Genomic DNA, 20,960 nt, shown 5'->3' on the forward strand with positions numbered 1-20,960 from the left:
CATTGAAATTAATCCATGTTGCGTTTATATTTTTGATCACTATAATTATATGAATGCATATCAAACAGGAATATATCAGTGAAATGAATAGAGCATTGTAATATTATTGATTCCTTTCTCTCCTTGCAGGGGATTAGACAGATGACCTGCAGTCACCAGATGCCCAAGCCTCAAAACCAGAAACATGTGGAGACATCAACACTTGTCATTTTTAATAAATGTAAAAATATATATATTGTTTTTCCTGTATCTGTGCATGAGTCCTTAAAACACAGTCCATTTTACAAAGTAAGTCATTCCCAAGCGAGAGACATTTCAAGGAGATCATCATAAGCTTGTTCAGTACATGAGAGCAAATTTAGTCATTAAATACGTTGGTTGCAAGCAGGACACAGGTAACTATATACACCAAGTCAATCAGGAGATGTGGTTATTTGTGCCTAAAGGGCATGGGCCAGAATCCAACTGACACCGACACGGTAGGCCTACATGTGCCCACGATTGAACTCAATTTTGACAGTTCATTCGTAACTTTAGGATATACCTGTACGTCATAGCCTAGTGGAGACCAATATCTATCTTGTGCTATTAAGCTATATAAAATGACGGTTGTTGATGTCTATAACTGCATTTTGTATAATGTTTTGTACATTGGAATATAACAGTAATAGGACCTAGCAAGTGAGAGAACATTATTTTGATCGCAAATCCTGATCCCAATGAATGCACTGGAGAGAAAGAGAACTGCTCATTTTCAGCCACTCACGAGGCTCAGTTGAATTTCCTTATGCATCAGGAATTTTTTTTGTGACAAAAGAGTAATCAAGTTAATAGCTGACATCTCTAACACTGTATTAGAGCTCTCTTTCACCTACAGCTAGCCTATCACTATGTATCGCATAAATACACCATCATGAAAAGGCTATATATATATCTGCATCCTTCAATTAGCAACAGTAGGGAGCAAGCAGAAATACACTATATATACAAAAGTATGTGGACACCCGTTCAAATTAATGGATTCGGCTATTTCAGTCGCACCCGTTGCTGACAGGTGTATAAAATTGAGCACACCGCCATGCAATCTCCATAGACAAACATTGGCAGTAGAATGGCTTTACTGAAGAGCTCAGTGACTTTCAACATGGCACCGTCATATGATGCCACCTTTCCAACAAGTCAGTTTGGCAAATTTCGGCCCCTGTCACCTGTCAGTGCTGTTATTGTGAAGTGGAAAAGTCTAGAATCTACAACCGCTCAGCCTCGAAGTGTTAGGCCACACAAGCTCACAGAACGGGACCGCCGAGTGCTGAAGCGCATAGTGCGTAAAAATCGTCTGTCCTCGGTTGCAACACTCACTACCGAGTTCCAAACTGCCTCTAGAAGCAACTTTAACATAAGAACTGTTTGTCGGGAGCGTCATGAAATGGGTTTCCATGGCCGAGCAGCCGCACACAAGCCTAAGATCACCATGTGCAATGCCAAGCATTGGCTGGAGTGGTGTAAAGCTCGCTACCATTGGACTCTGGAGCAGTAGAAACGCGTTCCCAAGAGTGATGAATCACGCTTTACCATCTGGCAGTCCGACGGACGACTGTAAAGTTTGTGCCAACTGTAAAGTTTGGTGGAGGAGGAATAATGGTCTGGGGCAATTTTTCATGGTTCGGCAGAGTCCACTTAGTTCCAGTGAAGGGAAATCTTAACGCTACAGCATACAATGACATTCTAGATGATTATGTGCTTACAACTTTGTGGCAACAGTTTGGGGAAGGCCCTTTCCTGTTTCAGCATGACCAAGCGACGTCCATACAGAAATTGTTTGTTGAGATCGGTGTGGAAGAACTTGACTGGCCTGCACAGAGCCCTGACCTCAACCCCCTCGAACACCTTTGGGATTAATTGGAACGCCAACTGTGAGCCACGCCTAATCACCCAACATCAGTGCCCGACCTCACTAATGCTCTTGTTGCTGAATAGAAACAAGTCTCCACAGCAATGTTCCAACATCTAGTGGAAGCCTTCCAAGAAGAGTGGAGGCTGTTATAGCAGCAAAGTGACGACCAACTCCATATTAAAAATGTCCATGATTTTGGAATGAGATGTTTGGCAAGCACTGCATTACTTTTGGTCATGTAGTGTAGCTGCCTGGCAGTTTCATCCTGCTGTAACATTTCTACCTCATGAATGAAGGTCATCGGAAAATAATCCCTCTGCTTGCGTGCCTTTCTCCAATGCATGGTCATTCAAAGACAAACTCAACAGTTCCACATTTGACAAATTCTGGCGACAGATAAGCATCATCACTTCATATAACGTGTGTGTGTGGGTGGGTGGGTGCATGTGTATGCTTGTATATTCATGTGGGTGTCTGGTGTGCGATGCTGGTCGCCTGCAGTGAAATATCATGAGCACCTGCTCCATCATGTCCCTGTGTGTTAGTCATTCTCTAACTTATGTGACACTGTGTTTACGCCACTGGCCAGGCATATGGAACAGCTCTATACTAGCGTCTATAGTGTATGTTTACACCACTGACCAGGCATATAGAACAGCTCTATACTAGCGTCTATAGTGTATGTTTACACCACTGACCAGGCATATAGAACAGCTCTATACTAGCGTCTATAGTGTATGTTTACACCACTGACCAGGCATATAGAACAGCTCTATACTACAGTCTATAGTGTATGTTTACACCACTGACCAGGCATATAGAACAGCTCTATATTAGAGTCTATAGTGTATGTTTACACCACTGACCAGGCATATAGAACAGCTCTATACTAGAGTCTATAGTGTATGTTTACACCACTGGCCAGGCATATAGAACAGCTCTATACTAGAGTCTATAGTGTATGTTTACACCACTGACTAGGCATATAGAACAGCTCTATACTAGCGTCTATAGTGTATGTTTACACCACTGACCAGGCATATAGAACAGCTCCATACTAGAGTCTATAGTGTATGTTTACACCACTGGCCAGGCATATAGAATAGCTCTATACTAGCGTCTATAGTGTATGTTTACACCACTGACCAGGCATACAGAACAGCTCTATACTAGCGTCTATAGTGTATGTTTACACCACTGACCAGGCATATAGAACAGCTCTATACTAGAGTCTATAGTGTATGTTTACACCACTGACCAGGCATACAGAACAGCTCTATACTAGCGTCTATAGTGTATGTTTACGCCACTGGCCAGAAATACATTTTGGGGCGGCAGGTAGCTTTGTGGTTATGAGCGTTGGGACAGAAACCGAAAAGTTGCTGGATCAAATCCCCCAGCTGACAAGGTAAATATCTGTCGTTCTGCCCCTGAACAAGGCAGTTAACCCACTGTTCCCTGGTAGGCCGTCATTGTAAATAAGAATTTGATCTTAACTGACTCACCTAGTTAAATAAAAAGAAAATACAGAACAGCTCTATACTAGAGTTTATAGTGTATATTTACACCACTGGCCAGACATACAGAACAGCTCTATATTATAGTCTATAGTGTATGTTTACACCAGTGGCCAGACATACAGAACAGCTCTATATTAGAGTCTATAGTGTATGTTTACACCAGTGGCCAGACATACAGAACAGCTCTATATTAGAGTCTATAGTGTGTATTTACACCACTGGCCAGGCATACAGAACAGCTCTATATTAGAGTCTATAGTGTATGTTTACACCACTGGCCAGGCATATAGAACAGCTCTATACTAGAGTCTATAGTGTATGTTTACACCACTGGCCAGGCATACAGAACAGCTCTATATTAGAGTCTATAGTGTATGTTTACACCACTGACCAGGCATATAGAACAGCTCTATACTAGCGTCTATAGTGTACGTTTACACCACTGGCCAGACATACAGAACAGCTCTATATTAGAGTCTATAGTGTATGTTTACACCACTGACCAGGCATATAGAACAGCTCTATACTAGCGTCTATAGTGTATGTTTACACCACTGGCCAGACATACAGAACAGCTCTATATTAGAGTCTATAGTGTATGTTTACACCACTGACCAGGCATATAGAACAGCTCTATACCAGAGTCTATAGTGTATGTTTACACCACTGGCCAGACATACAGAACAGCTCTATATTAGAGTCTATAGTGAATGTTTACACCACTGACCAGACATACAGAACAGCTCTATACCAGCATCTATAGTGTATGTTTACACCACTGACCAGACATACAGAACAGCTCTATATTAGAGTCTATAGTGTATGTTTACACCACTGACCAGGCATATAGAACAGCTCTATACCAGAGTATATAGTGTATGTTTACACCACTGGCCAGACATACAGAACAGCTCTATACTAGAGTCTATAGTGTATGTTTACACCACTGACCAGACATACAGAACAGCTCTATACCAGTATCTATAGTGTATGTTTACACCACTGACCAGGCATATAGAACAGCTCTATACTAGATTCTATAGTGTATGACCGTTACTGGAACCAGGGCTCCTAAAGCCAGCCATTAGAACAACAAGGCCATTCTGGTTTAGTCTTAATGATTTGATAGATTTTGCGATTCGCTCATGTTTCTGTACCATTGTGACAAATATGATCCGGTTTGACAAGTTAAAATGGTATCAATCTGTCAAAAATGTACAATCCATTTGCCATCACTCTTTTGAAAAATGGATGCTCTAGTCAACTAATTGGTCAGAATTTTCATTGAAAAGCAGATTCTTTCATTGCGCAAGTGGGTCTTCTTTTGACCCAGCTTAATTTGTGCCACATTTCCTCATCTCTTTGGCACATTGGTTTTCCTCTCTCATGATGTATTCCAAATAGCACCCTATTCTCTAAGTAGGGCAATACTCTGACTTGGTCAAACGTAGTGCCCTCTATAGGGAATAGAGTGCCATTTAGGATGAACACTCTCTCTGTAGAGGTCACTGAAGCTGGGTTACATAAGGAGCCCATGCCAACAATGTGCTGTTCTATCTGTCCAGCTCAACCCTGGGCTCGGTGACTTTCTGTGGCCCTGTCCAGACACCACACCAGCATGCCATGGTCACTGTAGTCTACGAACTCTCATTTCCTCACCAGCGACGGTGTTCTGCTGTGATTAAGTCTATCAAACCATTTTAGAGGATTGACATTTAGCTGCCTGTTTGAATAGCAGCAATATATACAGATGCACTTCTTCATTTGACCCTGCTTCTCACAGTAGGAAAATAATCCTGCAGGAACAGGAAATGGGAATTATTATGTGGACTATTATTAATGGACATTTTTGTAGGCGTTGTTACATTTTTCATCAGGGCGAATCAAATCTGACATTTTAAAGATAAAATTAGAAGCCTGATTAAACCTTGAATACACTAGAATTGTGCATTTCCTGCTGCGCAGGAAATCTCTCTGTGTCAGCAAAGTAATCAACTTAAGATAGCAGATCTGTACTGAGTGCTGTTGTCCATGTACATTCTGTTGTCCATGTGGCATTCTTTGGATGTATTGTTGAAGCTAGATTTTGAAGCTAAAGCCAGTCTGAATCTGTGGTTCGGTTAATAACACACAATGCTGCTTGTCAGTGGAACATAAAGTGAACTGATAGGTCAGATCATTGACGGTTTCATGCCCTTCACCCCCTCCTCAATGACAACGCTGGTCTTTAGTAACTGGGTGTCGCAAATGTCAAGGAACATATGGTAATTTGGTGTTGTGGATAGTTGAAAGCCATTGAACCATGTTGTCAGCGTCCATCTGAGCACAGTTTCTCATGATTTGAAACAGATATGCTCTCGCTCATGGCTGAAAGCAGCACTGCCACTATGAAAGGTTTCTCCTTCTGTATTTGATCCTCAGATACATTCTGGTCTTTTTTCATGACATATAGTATTGTGGGTTTTCTCAACATATCAATATATGTCTATTTTTGTCTCTCTACAGTGAAAGCAGAAAATAAGGACAAACAAGAGAAGGCTGATTTCTTCCCCAAGATGGATAACTTGAACACGTTTGATAAGACCGAGAAGTCGGACAAGATGGAGAAGATGGAGAATAAAGAGAAAAAAGATCAATCTAAGAAAGTCAATGCTGACAAGACAAACAAATCTGAGATCCTCAAAGATGAAGAGAAGATTGACAAGACAGAGAAAAATGTTAAAAATGAAAAAGTGGACAAGCCAGAGAAGACCAACAAAGATGAAAAGATGGAGAAGAAAGCAAATGGAGAGAAAACAGACAAGATGGTTAAAGTTGAGAAGAATGAAAAGGCTGGGAAAGGTACTGCAAAGTCCCCAACAACCATCAGAAGCAAGCAGGACCTCACCAGCCCAGACAGTAAGGCCAAGGTAGGTCTGGGAAAGGCTGGGACAATGTTACCATTCATATCAGTGCAAGCTGCTTCTGCAACTGTCACTGCCATCTCTAGTGTGTGTATGCATGCGCTTATGTGCTAATTCAAATTTAGAAAGGTTATCTAGCCTGCTGCTAGAACTTGCTCTGCTGATGCTCCTGGTTTGAGGTTTATAGTGAATGCGGCCTCTGCTGCTTTGTTTTTTAACTAGGCAAGTCAGTTAAGAACAAATTCTTATTTTCAATGACAGCCTAGGAACAGTGGGTTAATTTAAAACTGCCTTGTTCAGGGACAGAACAACACATTTTTGAATTAACGGCTCGGGGATTCGATCTTGCAACCTTTCGGTTACTGGCCCAACGCTCTAGCCACTAGGCTACCTGCCACCCCCTGCCTGTCCTCTGTTTCTTTACCATGCTGCCTGACCTCTGTTGCTTTACCATGCTGCCTGTCCTCTGCTGCTTTACCATGCTGCCTGTCCTCTGCTGCTTTACCATGCTGCCTGTCCTCTGCTGCTTTACCATGCTGCCTGTCGTCTGCAGCTTTACCATGCTGCCTGTCCTCTGCTGCTTTACCATGCTGCCTGTCCTCTGCTGCTTTACCATGCTGCCTGTCCTCTGCTGCTTTACCATGCTGCCTGTCGTCTGCAGCTTTACCATGCTGCCTGTCCTCTGCTGCTTTACCATGCTGCCTGTCCTCTGCTGCTTTACCATGCTGCCTGTCGTCTGCTGCTTTACCATGCTGCCTGTCCTCTGCTGCTTTACCATGCTGCCTGTCCTCTGCTGCTTTACCATGCTGCCTGTCGTCTGCTGCTTTACCATGCTGCCTGTCGTCTGCTGCTTTACCATGCTGCCTGTCCTCTGCTGCTTTACCATGCTGCCTGTCCTCTGCTGCTTTACCATGCTGCCTGTCGTCTGCAGCTTTACCATGCTGCCTGACCTCTGCTGCTTTACCATGCTGCCTGTCGTCTGCTGCTTTACCATGCTGCCTGTCCTCTGCTGCTTTACCATGCTGCCTGTCCTCTGCTGCTTTACCATGCTGCCTGTCCTCTGCTGCTTTACCATGCTGCCTGTCCTCTGCTGCTTTACCATGCTGCCTGTCGTCTGCTGCTTTACCATGCTGCCTGTCGTCTGTAGCTTTACCATGCTGCCTGTCGTCTGTAGCTTTACCATGCTGCCTGTCCTCTGCTGCTTTACCATGCTGCCTGTCCTCTGCTGCTTTACCATGCTGCCTGTCGTCTGTAGCTTTACCATGCTGCCTGTCGTCTGTAGCTTTACCATGCTGCCTGTCCTCTGCTGCTTTACCATGCTGCCTGTCCTCTGCTGCTTTACCATGCTGCCTGTCGTCTGCAGCTTTACCATGCTGCCTGACCTCTGTTGCTTTACCATGCTGCCTGTCGTCTGCTGCTTTACCATGCTGCCTGTCGTCTGCTGCTTTACCATGCTGCCTGTCCTCTGCTGCTTTACCATGCTGCCTGTCCTCTGCTGCTTTACCATGCTGCCTGTCCTCTGCTGCTTTACCATGCCTCCTGTCCTCTGCTGCTTTACCATGCTGCCTGTCGTCTGCAGCTTTATCATGCTGCCTGTGTGGCTTTACCGTCCTGCCTGTCCACTGCTAATGTAATATGCTGCCTGTCCTCTGTTGCTTTACCATGCTGCCTGTCCTCTGCTGCTTTACCATGCTGCCTGTCCTCTGCTGCTTTACCATGCCTCCTGTCCTCTGCTGCTTTACCATGCTGCCTGTCGTCTGCAGCTTTACCATGCTGCCTGTGTGGCTTTACCGTCCTGCCTGTCCACTGCTAATGTAATATGCTGCCTGTCCTCTGTTGCTTTACCATGCTGCCTGTCGTCTGCTGCTTTACCATGCTGCCTGTCGTCTGCTGCTTTACCATGCTGCCTGTCCTCTGCTGCTTTACCATGCTGCCTGTCCTCTGCTGCTTTACCATGCTGCCTGTCGTCTGCAGCTTTACCATGCTGCCTGTCCTCTGCTGCTTTACCATGCTGCCTGTCCTCTGTTGCTTCACCATGCTGCATGTCCTCTGCTGCTTTACCATGCTGCCTGTCCTCTGCTGCTTTACCATGCTGCCTGTCCTCTGCTGCTTTACCATGCTGCCTGTCCTCTGTTTCTTTACCATGCTGCATGTCCTCTGTTGCTTTACCATGCTGCCTGTCCTCCGTTGCTTTACCATGCTGCCTGTGTGGCTTTACCGTCTTGCCTGTCCACTGCTAATGTAACATGCTGCCTGTCCTCTGCTGCTTTACCATGCTGCCTGTCCTTTGCTGCTTTACCATGCTGCCTGTCCTCTGCTGCTTTACCATGCTGCCTGTCCTCTGCTGCTTTACCATGCTGCCTGTCCTCTGCTGCTTTACCATGCTACCTGTCATCTGCTGCTTTACCATGCTGCCTGTCATCTGCAGCTTTACCATGCTGCCTGTCCTCTGTTGCTTTACCATGCTGCCTGTCCTCTGTTGCTTTACCATGCTGCCTGTCCTCTGTTGCTTTACCATGCTGCCTGTCCTCTGCTGCTTTACCATGCTGCCTGTCCTCTGCTGCTTTACCATGCTGCTTGTCCTCTGTTGCTTTACCATGCTGCCTGTCCTCTGTTGCTTTACCATGCTGCCTGTCCTCTGTTGCTTTACCATGCTGCCTGTCCTCTGCTGCTTTACCATGCTGCCTGTCCTCTGCTGCTTTACCATGCTGCTTGTCCTCTGTTGCTTTACCATGCTGCCTGTGTGGCTTTACCATCTTGCCTGTCCACTGCTAATGTAACATGCTGCCTGTCATCTGCTGCTTTACCATGCTGCCTGTCATCTACAGCTTTACCATGCTGCCTGTCCTCTGCTGCTTTACCATGCTGCCTGTCGTCTGCTGCTTTACCATGCTGCCTGTCCTCTGCTGCTTTACCATGCTGCCTGTCCTCTGCTGCTTTACCATGCTGCCTGTCCTCTGCTGCTTTACCATGCTGCCTGTCCTCTGTTGCTTCACCATGCTGCATGTCCTCTGCTGCTTTACCATGCTGCCTGTCCTCTGTTTCTTTACCATGCTGCCTGTCCTCTGCTGCTTTACCATGCTGCCTGTCCTCTGCTGCTTTACCATGCTGCCTGTCCTCTGCTGCTTTACCATGCTGCCTGTCCTCTGCTGCTTTACCATGCTGCCTGTCCTCTGTTGCTTCACCATGCTGCATGTCCTCTGCTGCTTTACCATGCTGCCTGTCCTCTGTTTCTTTACCATGCTGCCTGTCCTCTGTTGCTTTACCATGCTGCCTGTCCTCTGTTGCTTTACCATGCTGCCTGTCCTCTGTTGTATGCTTTTGGTTTTCTTATTTTTTCCTTCATCGTGTGACGTTGTTGTACAGCCTGCTGTTGGGTCAACCAAACCAAACTCTGTCAAAACACGGCCCACCTCTCTGTCCACTGGGGATGCAGCTGCCCCCCTAAAACGTTCCGCCCCCACCTCCAGCTCTGCCAATAAAAAAAGTCCTGTTACCAAGGCAACCACTCCCACTGCTGGCACCAAGCGGCCAACTGTCGCTCCCAGTCAAACCCCTACAGCATCCAAGTCCAAGGTGAGTCCCCTCCCACTTCCCTCACTCCTGTCTCTGCTCACTGGCCTTCCCTCTTGTGGTTGGCACCTTGTCCCCCTTCCCTTTGTTTGGCTCTGCTATATAACTGTCCCGTGTCCACCTTCTGACTCTCACTCACAGTTAGTGGACCACCAACTCCCTGCACTATAACCTCTGTCCGGGCTCTTCACCATTTAGTCCTACCAGCTGAATATTTTCTATAATTCCCTGAAGATCCCAGCATGCATTTCCAATATCTCCTTTCTGTTTCCAGTCTTTACTCCCCTAATTGCTTAATCAACTTCCATTTGGTGTGTTTTTTATCACACACCTATCTCTCTTTTCCCTCAGCCTTCTCCATCTCCCTTACACCTCTAGTTGCCTCTCCCAACCAACCCTCCCTATGTCCAGCGCTCTCTTCCACACCACACCCTTCTCTGATTTCCTGTTTGCCTACTCAGACTCCGGAAAACGGCACTTCTGACAGACGTCCTCCTGTGCCAAAGGCCAACGGCACGGCCAATAAGGACAGTTCCTCTACTACCGCCACTACTAAACCTGCTGGGCCACGCCCCTCTGCTAATGTCCCTTCTCTGCGCCGCAACACAGGTGACACCAACTCTTAACTGTATAGTGCAAGCTGACATGCTTTAAGGTACTTTATTCTTGATGATGGTGATATTCAAAAAGCCAACATCAGAATTCCTTGGTCCCTAAATGTCCACTAGTCTCAATCATGTAAGTGGAGCTTGGTTATGTTCTCTACCCTACAGTTCCCAAGACTGATATCAAGCCAGGTGACGTGAAGAAGCCTACTACGCTGAAGACAACACCAGGTAACAACGAACCAACATGCACAATCTAACCCAAGTAACTAAAATACCCTAGAGTTGAATGTGTTCTTTGAAATTGTAAGGACAGACAAGTGTCGTCTGTTATAATCTCTCTTGACAGTGTCATTATGACTACACAGAGAGAGCCAAGTGCAATGGGTAAGTGATGCTAGGAGACAGACAGGGATGCAGAGGGAGACAGACACTTAGTCTCAACAGTAGCTCCAGTTCCTGAAAACACTGACTGACGCCTCAGGCCTGTCACGTCCTCCTCTGAGATATTCATTAGTCATCGAATCAGAGGCTGCTGACACAGCCTTGGAAAACCCACTACCAGAGACCACAGTATCTACTCTCTGTAGGTAGTAGTAGTGTTGTTCCTTATCCTCTCCCCTGGGGACTAGTTAGCTTCCAGGACATTGTTTCCTAGTGAATCATTGTTGTTATTGTTTGTGTGTGTGCTCAGCTCCAGCCCTTTGAGGGTATGGTTCCTCATGCCCTTTGTCTATTTCTATCACTGCCCCAGCCAAGCCCAGGGTACCTCACACTTCTGCTACTGCTCCAAGCACTCCTGCAACCAACGGGGAGCAACCTCGCAGACGCATCACCAAACCCCCGGTGCCCAAGCAGACGGCTATGGAGAGGAAGCCAGCTGTACCCAGAGCTCCTAGGACTCCCAGGCCCATTAACGCACCCTTGCCAGACCTGAAGAATGTGCGCTCCAAGATCGGCTCCACAGACAACATGAAGTATCAGTCTACCGGTGGCAAGGTGCGGTAACGTGGGATAGAGATGTACTGTACATGAAAGCTTTGGGAAAGAGGCCTATTTAAGTGGACCGACATCAGACGTAGACATTTGTGTATTGACAGATCTATCATGCCTTCAGTGCTGTCAAATGCCATTCACGGCATGGGTTTTGTCACAAGCAAATTCTCATTCAACATCATACAAATTCCATATTATCAAAAACCTCACCTCTCCACTGCTACCATATAACAAGGTCTTATACCACCCTCTCATTAGTCATTACCAACATTTATGGCTTTCTCAACTAAATAGTGGCACAATGCATGCTACTCCTGGAGAAAATATGTTACGCAAACTACACTATAAATACCAAAGTATGTGGACACCCCTTCAAATGAGTGAATTTGACTATTCAGCCACACCTGTTGCTGACAGGTGTATAAAATCGAGCACATATCCCTGCAATCTCCATAGACAAACATTGGTAGTAGAATGGCCTTACTGAAGAGCTCAGTGTCTTTCAACATGATACCATCATAGGATGCAACCTTTTCAACAAGTCAGTTCATACAATTTGGAAACTTCTAGTGGCAACAACGGCTCAGCCGAGAAGTGGTAGGCCACACAAGCACACAGAACGGGACTTCCGAGTGCTGGAGCACGTAGCGCGTACAAATTGTCTGTCCTCGGTTGCAGCACTCAATACAGACTTCTAAAACATCTCTGGAAGCAATGTCAGCACATTCCCAAGCGTCGGCTGGAGTGGTGTAAAGCTCACTTTTGGTGGAGGACGATTAGTGGTCTGGGTCTGTTTTTCATGGTTCCGGCTCCTTAGTTCCAGTGAAGGGAAATCTTAACGCTACAGCATACTAGACGATTCTGTGCCTCCAAATTTGTGGCAACAGTTTGGGGAAGGCCCTTTCCTGTTTCAACATGACAATGCCCCTGACCGCAACCCCATCAAACACCTTTGGGATGAATTGGAACGTCGACAGCGATCCAGGCCTAATCGCTCAACATTAGTGCCCGACCTCACTAATGCTCTTGTGGCTGAATGGAAGCAAGTCCCCCCAGCAATGTTCTAACATCTAGTGGAACGCCTTCCCAGAAGAGTGGACGCTGTTATAGCAGTAAACTTCATATTAATGCCCATGGTTTTGTAATGAGATGTTCGAAGAGCAGGTGTCCACTTAATTTTGGTCATGTAGTGTATCTGTCTGTCTACTTTGTTTCTCTCTCTGTTCTCTCCCCTTTATTTCTCTCTTATCCTCTCCGTAACTTTTTATTTTCTCTCTTATCTCTCTCTTTTCTCTTTCTCATCTCTCTACATTACAACTGACAGCTCCTTTCACTCATAGGTTGCGTCAGTATCCATCCACAAAAGGTTACCTGTCACAGTGATGGATGCAAAAGGGTGTCTCCATAGAAACAATTTCTCAACACATTGTTTCGAGCCAATGCACTCTTCTGGCATGCAGAAGACCTGGGTTTGAAACCTGTCAGTCACACAGACCGTTGGTGTAGCCTTAAAGCAGAGCAGTTCCCTCCATCTGTACACCACACCACATTCTCCTGAGTACTGGTGGTACTGACCCAGGGCTCAGGGCAGCCTTGTCTCCTGATATTGACCCAGGGGTGGTTGTGTCCCCTCAGGTCTCCTCGGCAGGGGGTTCCCAATCCAAAGACAGCCAGGGCAAGGTGAGTCCCTACCATTGCCATCATCACACACCCCTTGCTCATTCTCACCCATGTGCTCAACCACTCTCTCTCCTTCAATATCACACTGAAGGAAATGACATAAGTGGACCTTTTTTGTCCACTGACTGTTTGAACCTATCTGGACATACACAAACACATACAGACACATCGCACACTCCCGCTCTAACACACTCCCAGTCTAATATACTACCAGTCATGCACATCCTCACCTTTTCTTCCTCTTCATGATAGACTGTTTCTTTCCGGTATAAAATGTGAATAGTTGTGGACAGTGTACTCCTAGTCTCTGTCTCCCCTGATATGCACAGCTTAACTTACAGACAGAAAAACAGACAGACAGGAATTGACCTTGCCGTCATCCATCTGACCTCTACAATCATGGCACTACCCATCCCAGGTAACCTCCTTGTGAAATAACACCACAGTGACCATTGTCCTGCGCTGGTCCTCACACCTGGTACATTTCGAAGGTCCCTGAGCTTGAGTATTTGAGAGGCCCTGGAAGGCTTTTGGGTTCGTAGTGTAACCAATACATTACATTACATTTAAGTCATTTAGCAGACGCTCTTATCCAGAGCGACTTACAAATTGGTGCGTTCACCTTAAGACATCCAGTGGAACAGCCACTTTACAATAGTGCATCTAAATCTTTTAAGGGGGGAGGGGGTGAGAAGGATTACTTTATACCACTGGATACCACTGCTCTTATTCATCTGGGTTTACTTTTACGTAATTTACCCTAAACCATTTTTACAGTCCTATCAGTATGATTCAATGAAAGATTATAATGGTAAGATAAGCAATTCAGAAACAACCCACTGGGCACAGACATACTTTCAACGTTTAGTTTTGATTTAAATTGAGATGTCAACTAACGTGAATTTCCACGTGAAATCAACAAAAAATGTCATTGGATTTAGGTTAACAGTTGGGTGAAAGAAATACGAAACGTTTTGCAAATTCAGTCAGTTTTCCACGTTGATTCAACATCATCAAATGTAATTTTTGGGGGGAAATGTGGGAAGCGCTTGCTGCTGTCTTTTCATCAACTGAGTGATATAGCAGAGAAGCCTCTGGTTGTCCGACACCTGTGAGTTGAGTTCAATAAGATATGAGCTTGAGGCAGTGTGAGCAAGCAGTTGGAAATAGCAGACCTTGGCTGTGGGCTAGTGTTTTAGAGGGTGACTCAGCCCGTCTGCGATGCTACCTGCGTCACAGAGTCTAACTAAACTAATTTAAACATCAGGCATCTCAGTATACCAAGCAAAAAATAAATTGTGAAAACAGATTAGTGCTTTTTATTCAAGGTTTTTGAACTGCATGTCTGTTCCTTCGCAAAGTGACAGTGTTTTGAAATCAGCAATGGATATCAGGGAAGAGATGGCTGGCTAGTGTGTGTGTGTGTGTGTGTGTGTGTGTGTGTGTGTGTGTGTGCGTGCGTGCGTGCGTGCGTGCGTGCGTGCGTGTGCATGCGTGCGTGTGTGTGTGTGTGTGTGTGTGTGTGTGCTCGTGTGCGCGCGTGCGTGTATTATCTTTAGTCATAAACACTGCAATAGTTATCTACTTTGATCAGCCACATCTAGAATTGGATGATATTTGAGCTAATTTGCATGTAAATACTAACATCTGACCAGCCAGCATTCTGACTGTTGTGTGACTGGTTTTACTTACTATGTGTAAGAATGAGTTAACAACATGCTCTTTAGATTGCTTTCACTTTTCATCCTGGCTGCTTCTCCACCACCCTCCACTAATTCTAGACTCACCGTAGTGAACTGTTCCCACTGCTACTGTGCTTCTTTGTAGGTTATGATAGTCCACAAAAAACTGGACTTCAGCCATATCACCTCCCGCTGTGGCTCCAAGGATAATATCAAGCATGTCCCTGGTGGAGGGAATGTAAGTACAACACATGGGGCTCCCATGTGGCGGCTGCCTCGTTCGCCATATCCCCACTAACATGCTCGATTGGACTAAAAGGAAGTCAGCCCCATTTGTAATAGAGTAATGTCCTAACGTTCTAGTCATTCTAATTCTATGGTCAGCCCCATTGGCCAGCCTAGTCATAATGTGAGGTCTGAATGGTATGTCTCACCCAACTAACCAGCTGAAGAGATACTGGCTTTCTATCTGCCTCCTTCTCTTTCATTCTCTTTTACATTGCAACAAGTATTACATTCCCTTATTTAGTGACAACAAAATCAATTTAAATGGATACTTAAAATGCCCACTTCTCCACTTTACAGTAGAGTACTCACATTTCATAATCAGTGTTATACTGAGGGGTGAAAGTGATTCAAGCCATTGTGTGAGAATTTCAGATTGGATGTTGTTTCATCTTTGCCATTCATACTTCAACATTTGTGTTGTTTGTTTGGGTGCATTCAGGTCCAGATTCAGCATAAGAAGGTGGACTTGAGCAAAGTGACCTCCAAGTGTGGCTCTAAGGACAACATCAAGCACAAGCCAGGTAGACATCTGATGATTTTGGAAATTATGTCTGCATCCCAAATGCCACCCTATCCCCTACATAGTACACTACTTTTGGCCAGAGTCTCATTGGTCCTGCTCAAAAAGAGTGGACTATATAGGTAATAGGGTTCCATTTGGGAAGCCTCCTTTATCAAATTAATGACCTTCTTATGCCACTAAGGTGTGTCCACTACAGGGGGTGGAGATGTGAAGATTGAGGCTAAGGCCAATGGTAATGGCAAGCCCAAGGTGGGGTCAATGGACAATATTGGCCTTGAGGCAGAGGATGTACAAAACAAGGTACGGTCACCATTCTCTTGTAGTCACGTAGTTATTTACATGTTTTACCAAACCAGGATTTGGTCCTGAAGGTTTTATTCAAATACATTTCAGAAAGCTTAAAGTTCTAAAGTAATTGTTTATTGCACAACACACAAAGACAGGATGTTTGAGGTTGTGGTGGTGGAAACGTTTCATTTGAACATGCTGGTTGACTACATACAGAGAGCAATTTCATCCTTTTAAGTTGCGTCATTGTGCTTTAACCTGTTTGTCCACTAGATGGCATTAATTATTACCCAGTCTTTCATCAGTAACACAAGATGTAATGAAAAGATCATTGAACTTATAGGAATTCATACACACTTTTTTAATTAACATATTATTATGGTAATTTACCTCATTGTTTGTCCGATTCTCCCTGCTGCTCACGTGTTTCCAGGCTGGGGGGCTGCAGGAGAAAGCTGAGGGGAAAACATCTCCCCCTGGTGGACCTCCAGCCACAGGTGCAAGAAGTATGGCTAAGGAGAACGGACATAAGGAGGCCACACCTCACCCTAATCCCTTTGGGGGTGATGGGCTGCGAGACCCGATAGGCATGGGCATGGACAAACGCATCCCTGAGACAAGTAGGTGCCTCTTGCTTCAACAAACACCCTGTGGTCTTTCTCAAATCTCACTTTTTCTGTCATGCACTCAGAGCATTAACTTTGAGATTACCACTGTTGCCTGTCTCACATGACTTATTGGGCTTCATGTCACTGCTGAGTGCTCAGATTGTAGATAACTGATTGTTGTGAAGTAAGTTTTTTGCCTTCTGCAAATACTGCATTCAAAAAATGTGCATGTTATTTTATGCCATTAGTCGAACCAGTTAACTCCCTCTATTCTTTCTCCTCTTATTTCGCTCCCCTTTTCTCCATTGCTTCCTGTGTCCCACTCTGTTTATCTGCCAGCAGATTGAGTCTTACAAGCTGAGCTTTCGCAAGCGTGCACGGGCTCGCACGAACCACGGCGCCGACATCATCTCCCGGCCCACCCCGATTGGCAGCCACCCCTCACCCTCATCGCAGCACCTCTCTCAGTGTTTCTCTGGGGGTCCGCCAGCTTTCTCCTCCACACCCTCCAGCTCCAACCCAGACCCTCGTCACCCAGACATGAGCCAGGGGGACAACTACTGAATGCTAGCAGGACAGGGACTTCTTTAGCACATTTCAACTTCCTCCAGCACCTTCATTTGACCTTTTACCTCTCCTTTTACCATACTGTATCTAATCACTACTCTTTGTCCTTGTGGAATATCTTTCCTAGTCTTCTGGTCTCAGAGGAGCCAGTATTAAAGTATAGAGACCAGAGTTCAGATAGATAGACAAGCTCTTACTGTACAGTGGGGTTTGGTCTCTTCTGAATTGCCCTGGGTTAACTTGCTGTGATATAAGGGGAGTAGTATGACCTCAGAGTGAACCTTCTAGAATCTAGACCCTCAGTGTTCTGTTATAGTTATGTCAGCGCAGAATGAAACGTATTATACTGCCTGCTTCTTTTGTTCCAGCCTATAATTTCTGTTCTTATACGTAGTGCCACCTCGATTAAAATCACAAACACCTTCAGTGTCACACTGTACATTTGTACGCATTTTACGTCAGACCATCACAATGAGCCAATGCTATCTATGTGACAGGCCTTACCCTAGACGTAACACCTTCCTTACTGTACCTATCTCTCTGGATGAGCATAACTGCCCTTGTACTGTTGGGACCCCAGATTTCACTTGAGTTGTATACAGTACATTATACAATGGCGATTAGTGAAGCACCCCATTATTGTGAGCGTGTGGGATTGTCATGTCATCCCAATGAACAGGGGCTAATATGCCACTCCCTCTCTTAACCAATACAGTATGTCTAGATAACCCTTTGTAAGCATGTGATTCCCCCACAGCACTCTCAACAACAAGATAATAGTAGGCTGTTACAAACAGTAGGATATTTAACATCTCTTTCAAAAACTCTGTATCGTGTTTTCGTAAATTATTGTAACAATGAGCTGATGTGTTGTTATGTGGTTTCATCATAATATACCCTTTTCCTTTTACTGTTACATCTCTCTGAAAGCAATACAGTGAGTGGTCTTTGCCGAGGACACAACTTCCTCATACACACACATCCCCGCACATGTGTACAGTACGGTACAGTCAGAGGGAGAGAGAGACAAACAAACCCCTGCAGGGTCTGTGCACAGAGACTGGATGCCTGGGACAGGGCAAAATAGGAAGCAGGAGGCAGCAAACAGAGTGAGGAAAGGCCTGTGATTGCAGAGTGAGGAAAGGCCTATGATTGCAGAGTGAGGAAAGGCCTATGATTGCAGAGTGAGGAAAGGCCTATGATTGCAGAGTGAGGAAAGGCCTATGATTGCAGAGTGAGGAAAGGCCTATGATTGCAGAGTGAGGAAAGGCCTATGATTGCAGAGTGAGGAAAGGCCTATGATTGCAGAGTGAGGAAAGGCCTATGATTGCAGAGTGAGGAAAGGCCTATGATTGCACCAGGAAAGATACTCCAATGCTGTTTGTGTTGTCCCCCAGTGATCAAGTCTCTGTAGTGTTGGCCAAACCGTTGGGACAGGGAAGACGAATAGAAAGACGTTTTGAAGGAAAGCAAGATTTAGATAGATACATTTAACAATATAATCACAATTTTAAGTCAGTATCAAGAGAAGTTTGTGACGAACAAAGACAGTCATAAATTGATCTCCAATGTAACAATTGTATATTTTCAGTCTTCTCAACTACTCCACTGTTAAATATGAATTAATTTGAATGGCTGCTTATGCTATTGGTTCCACTGTGAAAAGTGACATTATTGTGTAACAATAGCGCACAATTTCTTATTGGAGCAGTTTTCTTTCTTTTTTTTTTAACAAAGAAGCTAATTACTCAGATTAACTTGCTGTCGGTTTTGTAAAGAGGTTGGCGGAATTGTATAACATTACATGACTATGAATTAGGATTCAGTGTGTGTGTGTGTGTGTAGTATGTTGTGATCAACATTTAGGCATGTCTGTGGAGTTTGTCAGATTAGTGGTATGTTGCTGGATCAAGTTCGAGGGCACCCCATTGCCTTTAAAATACTGGTAGTTTGGCTCTTAGAGTACAAAAATGGCACCTCCAACAAGAGGGATAAGGGCCCCAGATATTAATGTGTACTTGTGCCTTGTAGATTCTCAAGGCTGAACCACAGATAGAACCAGATCTCTCACAGGATGTCTAAATCTGAAGCATCCCTTTATAGCTTCTTCTCACCACCAGACATGGTGATGAGAGGAAGCCCAGTGGCGGGAAGTGGGAGAACATGGAGCGAGATGAAACATGCTAATTTCCTCATAGATGAAACATCTCAATACAGTTTTCTGTTCCCAAAACTAACATCTGTTAAGAACAGAGTACACTAAGTTTTTGAGACTTCACCCTTTCTAAAATAAATGGCATTGCTTAGAAGGATTACAAGGGCAAATTGAGTAATTGCACAATCGCAACTTCACAGAGTAGGAGTTCTCCAGGGGAAATATGCAAATACATGCTAGAACGGGCCAATAGGATCTCGCTAGTTCGTGCTTAGCTTTGCCCAGCTCTTTGCTTGTTCTGCTCAATGTGCTTCATTTGCTCCCATTGGAAACAACATCGGTGGTATATCTTGGGTTAGTACAAATCTGTGGCTGAACTGTAACAGGTGTATAGTTACCCAAAAAATGATCTTTATGTCCCACCCTCAAACCCTTTTATTTTGAGATATTGTTATGTACTGTAATGATATAATGCTGCTGGATGTCGGTAAGGTGTCATTTGAATTTATTTGAGTGTGTGCACTGCAGTGGAGGAAATCATAGGGATCATCAATGGCAGAGATAATCAAAGAGCAAGTTATCAAAATATGGAGAATGAAAGAAAAAGCACCTTATGATATTTACAAGTATTCTTTCCCCCCAAGATTCCCATGGTTAGTTGAAAAACTGGAATGAATTGAATTCTTCCTGAAGCATAAGTCTTACACTGATGAAAGCACTTTGAATGCACAGTGGTATGTACATTTTATGTTTGAGCTCTACAGTATGTTAGAACTGTTGGCATGATTAGATGAACAGATTTGTCTTTTAGTCTCCTTGGCGGTAACCTTGCTGGTCACGTTAGTGGACTTTGGTGTCGTGCTTTGGGACGATGGTCACTCGCTCTGTCTGTTCTCCTTGTGCCTGTTAGACGTCATGTTTGGTAACACTCCCCTTTCCAACGCGTAACCACTGCTTGCAACACCATCCTTCCATCAGTCTTCACACAGTCGTTTGTAAATAGACATCCACATGTTTTTATCACCACAGGAAAAACAAATAGGTATTGATATTAGGGTCTTTATGGATGTTGACAAATGTATTTCACATCCATGAACCCATTTTCAAAGAGAGTGTTTTCTTTCTGGAGTCTGCCTTTTTCAGAAAGGGCTGAAGTACAAGAATGTTTTTAAAATGCAATGTTTTAAAGATGCAAGACATGAATATCATATGTATGAACTTTTTGTTTTGTTTTCAAATTCACAATAGGACACATACTAAGGCCTAGATTCAATCAGATCAAACGTTAACCAGCGATAGCAGACACCTGCATAGCGAATGTTTTGGTGGAGAAGGAAACTGCGTTGGAGCTGTCAAGTTATTGAGCAGCTGCTCTTGCAATCATCAGGAACCCCCCACTCGCATTAGAAGTTCAGAGTGAGAATATGTACACTATATATATATATAGAATTACACTCAAATAAAAAAATCATTCAACAAAATGAGGATTTCCATCATCATCACATTCCAGTGTTTGAAGTTGTAAACAAGGCTGCATGGGATTTCTGTTAATAATTTGACTGTGCAGCCAATGGCAATGTCCGCCTTAGGTATAAGAGAGCCACTTGTGGATTTGACAGCTCTAACACAGTTCCACCTCAGACACTATGCGGATGTCGGCTAAAGCGCCTCTGATTGA

General features: G+C 44.6%; 1 protein-coding gene across 5 annotated transcripts in view; it reads left to right on the forward strand.

The window, feature by feature from the left end:
- Positions 1 to 20,679, forward strand: part of LOC115114478 (microtubule-associated protein 4-like) — a 73,798-nt gene extending 53,119 nt beyond the window's left edge. Inside the window, exons 7-17 of one of the 5 annotated variants that reach the window (XM_029642740.2) lie at positions 5,920 to 6,323; positions 9,684 to 9,893; positions 10,352 to 10,499; positions 10,664 to 10,726; positions 11,250 to 11,494; positions 13,127 to 13,171; positions 14,999 to 15,091; positions 15,581 to 15,662; positions 15,861 to 15,964; positions 16,386 to 16,572; positions 16,900 to 20,679. In XM_029642740.2, the coding sequence (XP_029498600.1) occupies positions 5,920 to 6,323; positions 9,684 to 9,893; positions 10,352 to 10,499; positions 10,664 to 10,726; positions 11,250 to 11,494; positions 13,127 to 13,171; positions 14,999 to 15,091; positions 15,581 to 15,662; positions 15,861 to 15,964; positions 16,386 to 16,572; positions 16,900 to 16,907 (1,589 nt within the window). In that variant the 3' untranslated portion in view covers positions 16,908 to 20,679. Of the gene's footprint in view, positions 1 to 5,919; positions 6,324 to 9,683; positions 9,894 to 10,351; positions 10,500 to 10,663; positions 10,727 to 11,249; positions 11,495 to 13,126; positions 13,172 to 14,998; positions 15,092 to 15,580; positions 15,663 to 15,845; positions 15,965 to 16,385; positions 16,573 to 16,899 lie in introns of all 5 variants that reach the window. The other 4 variants (XM_029642738.2, XM_029642739.2, XM_029642741.2 and 1 more) reach the window with 4 other exon arrangements.
- Positions 20,680 to 20,960: the final 281 nt, after the last annotated feature.

The sequence above is a fragment of the Oncorhynchus nerka genome, linkage group LG9b (assembly GCF_034236695.1).
Source record: "Oncorhynchus nerka isolate Pitt River linkage group LG9b, Oner_Uvic_2.0, whole genome shotgun sequence".
NCBI lineage: Eukaryota > Metazoa > Chordata > Actinopteri > Salmoniformes > Salmonidae > Oncorhynchus > Oncorhynchus nerka.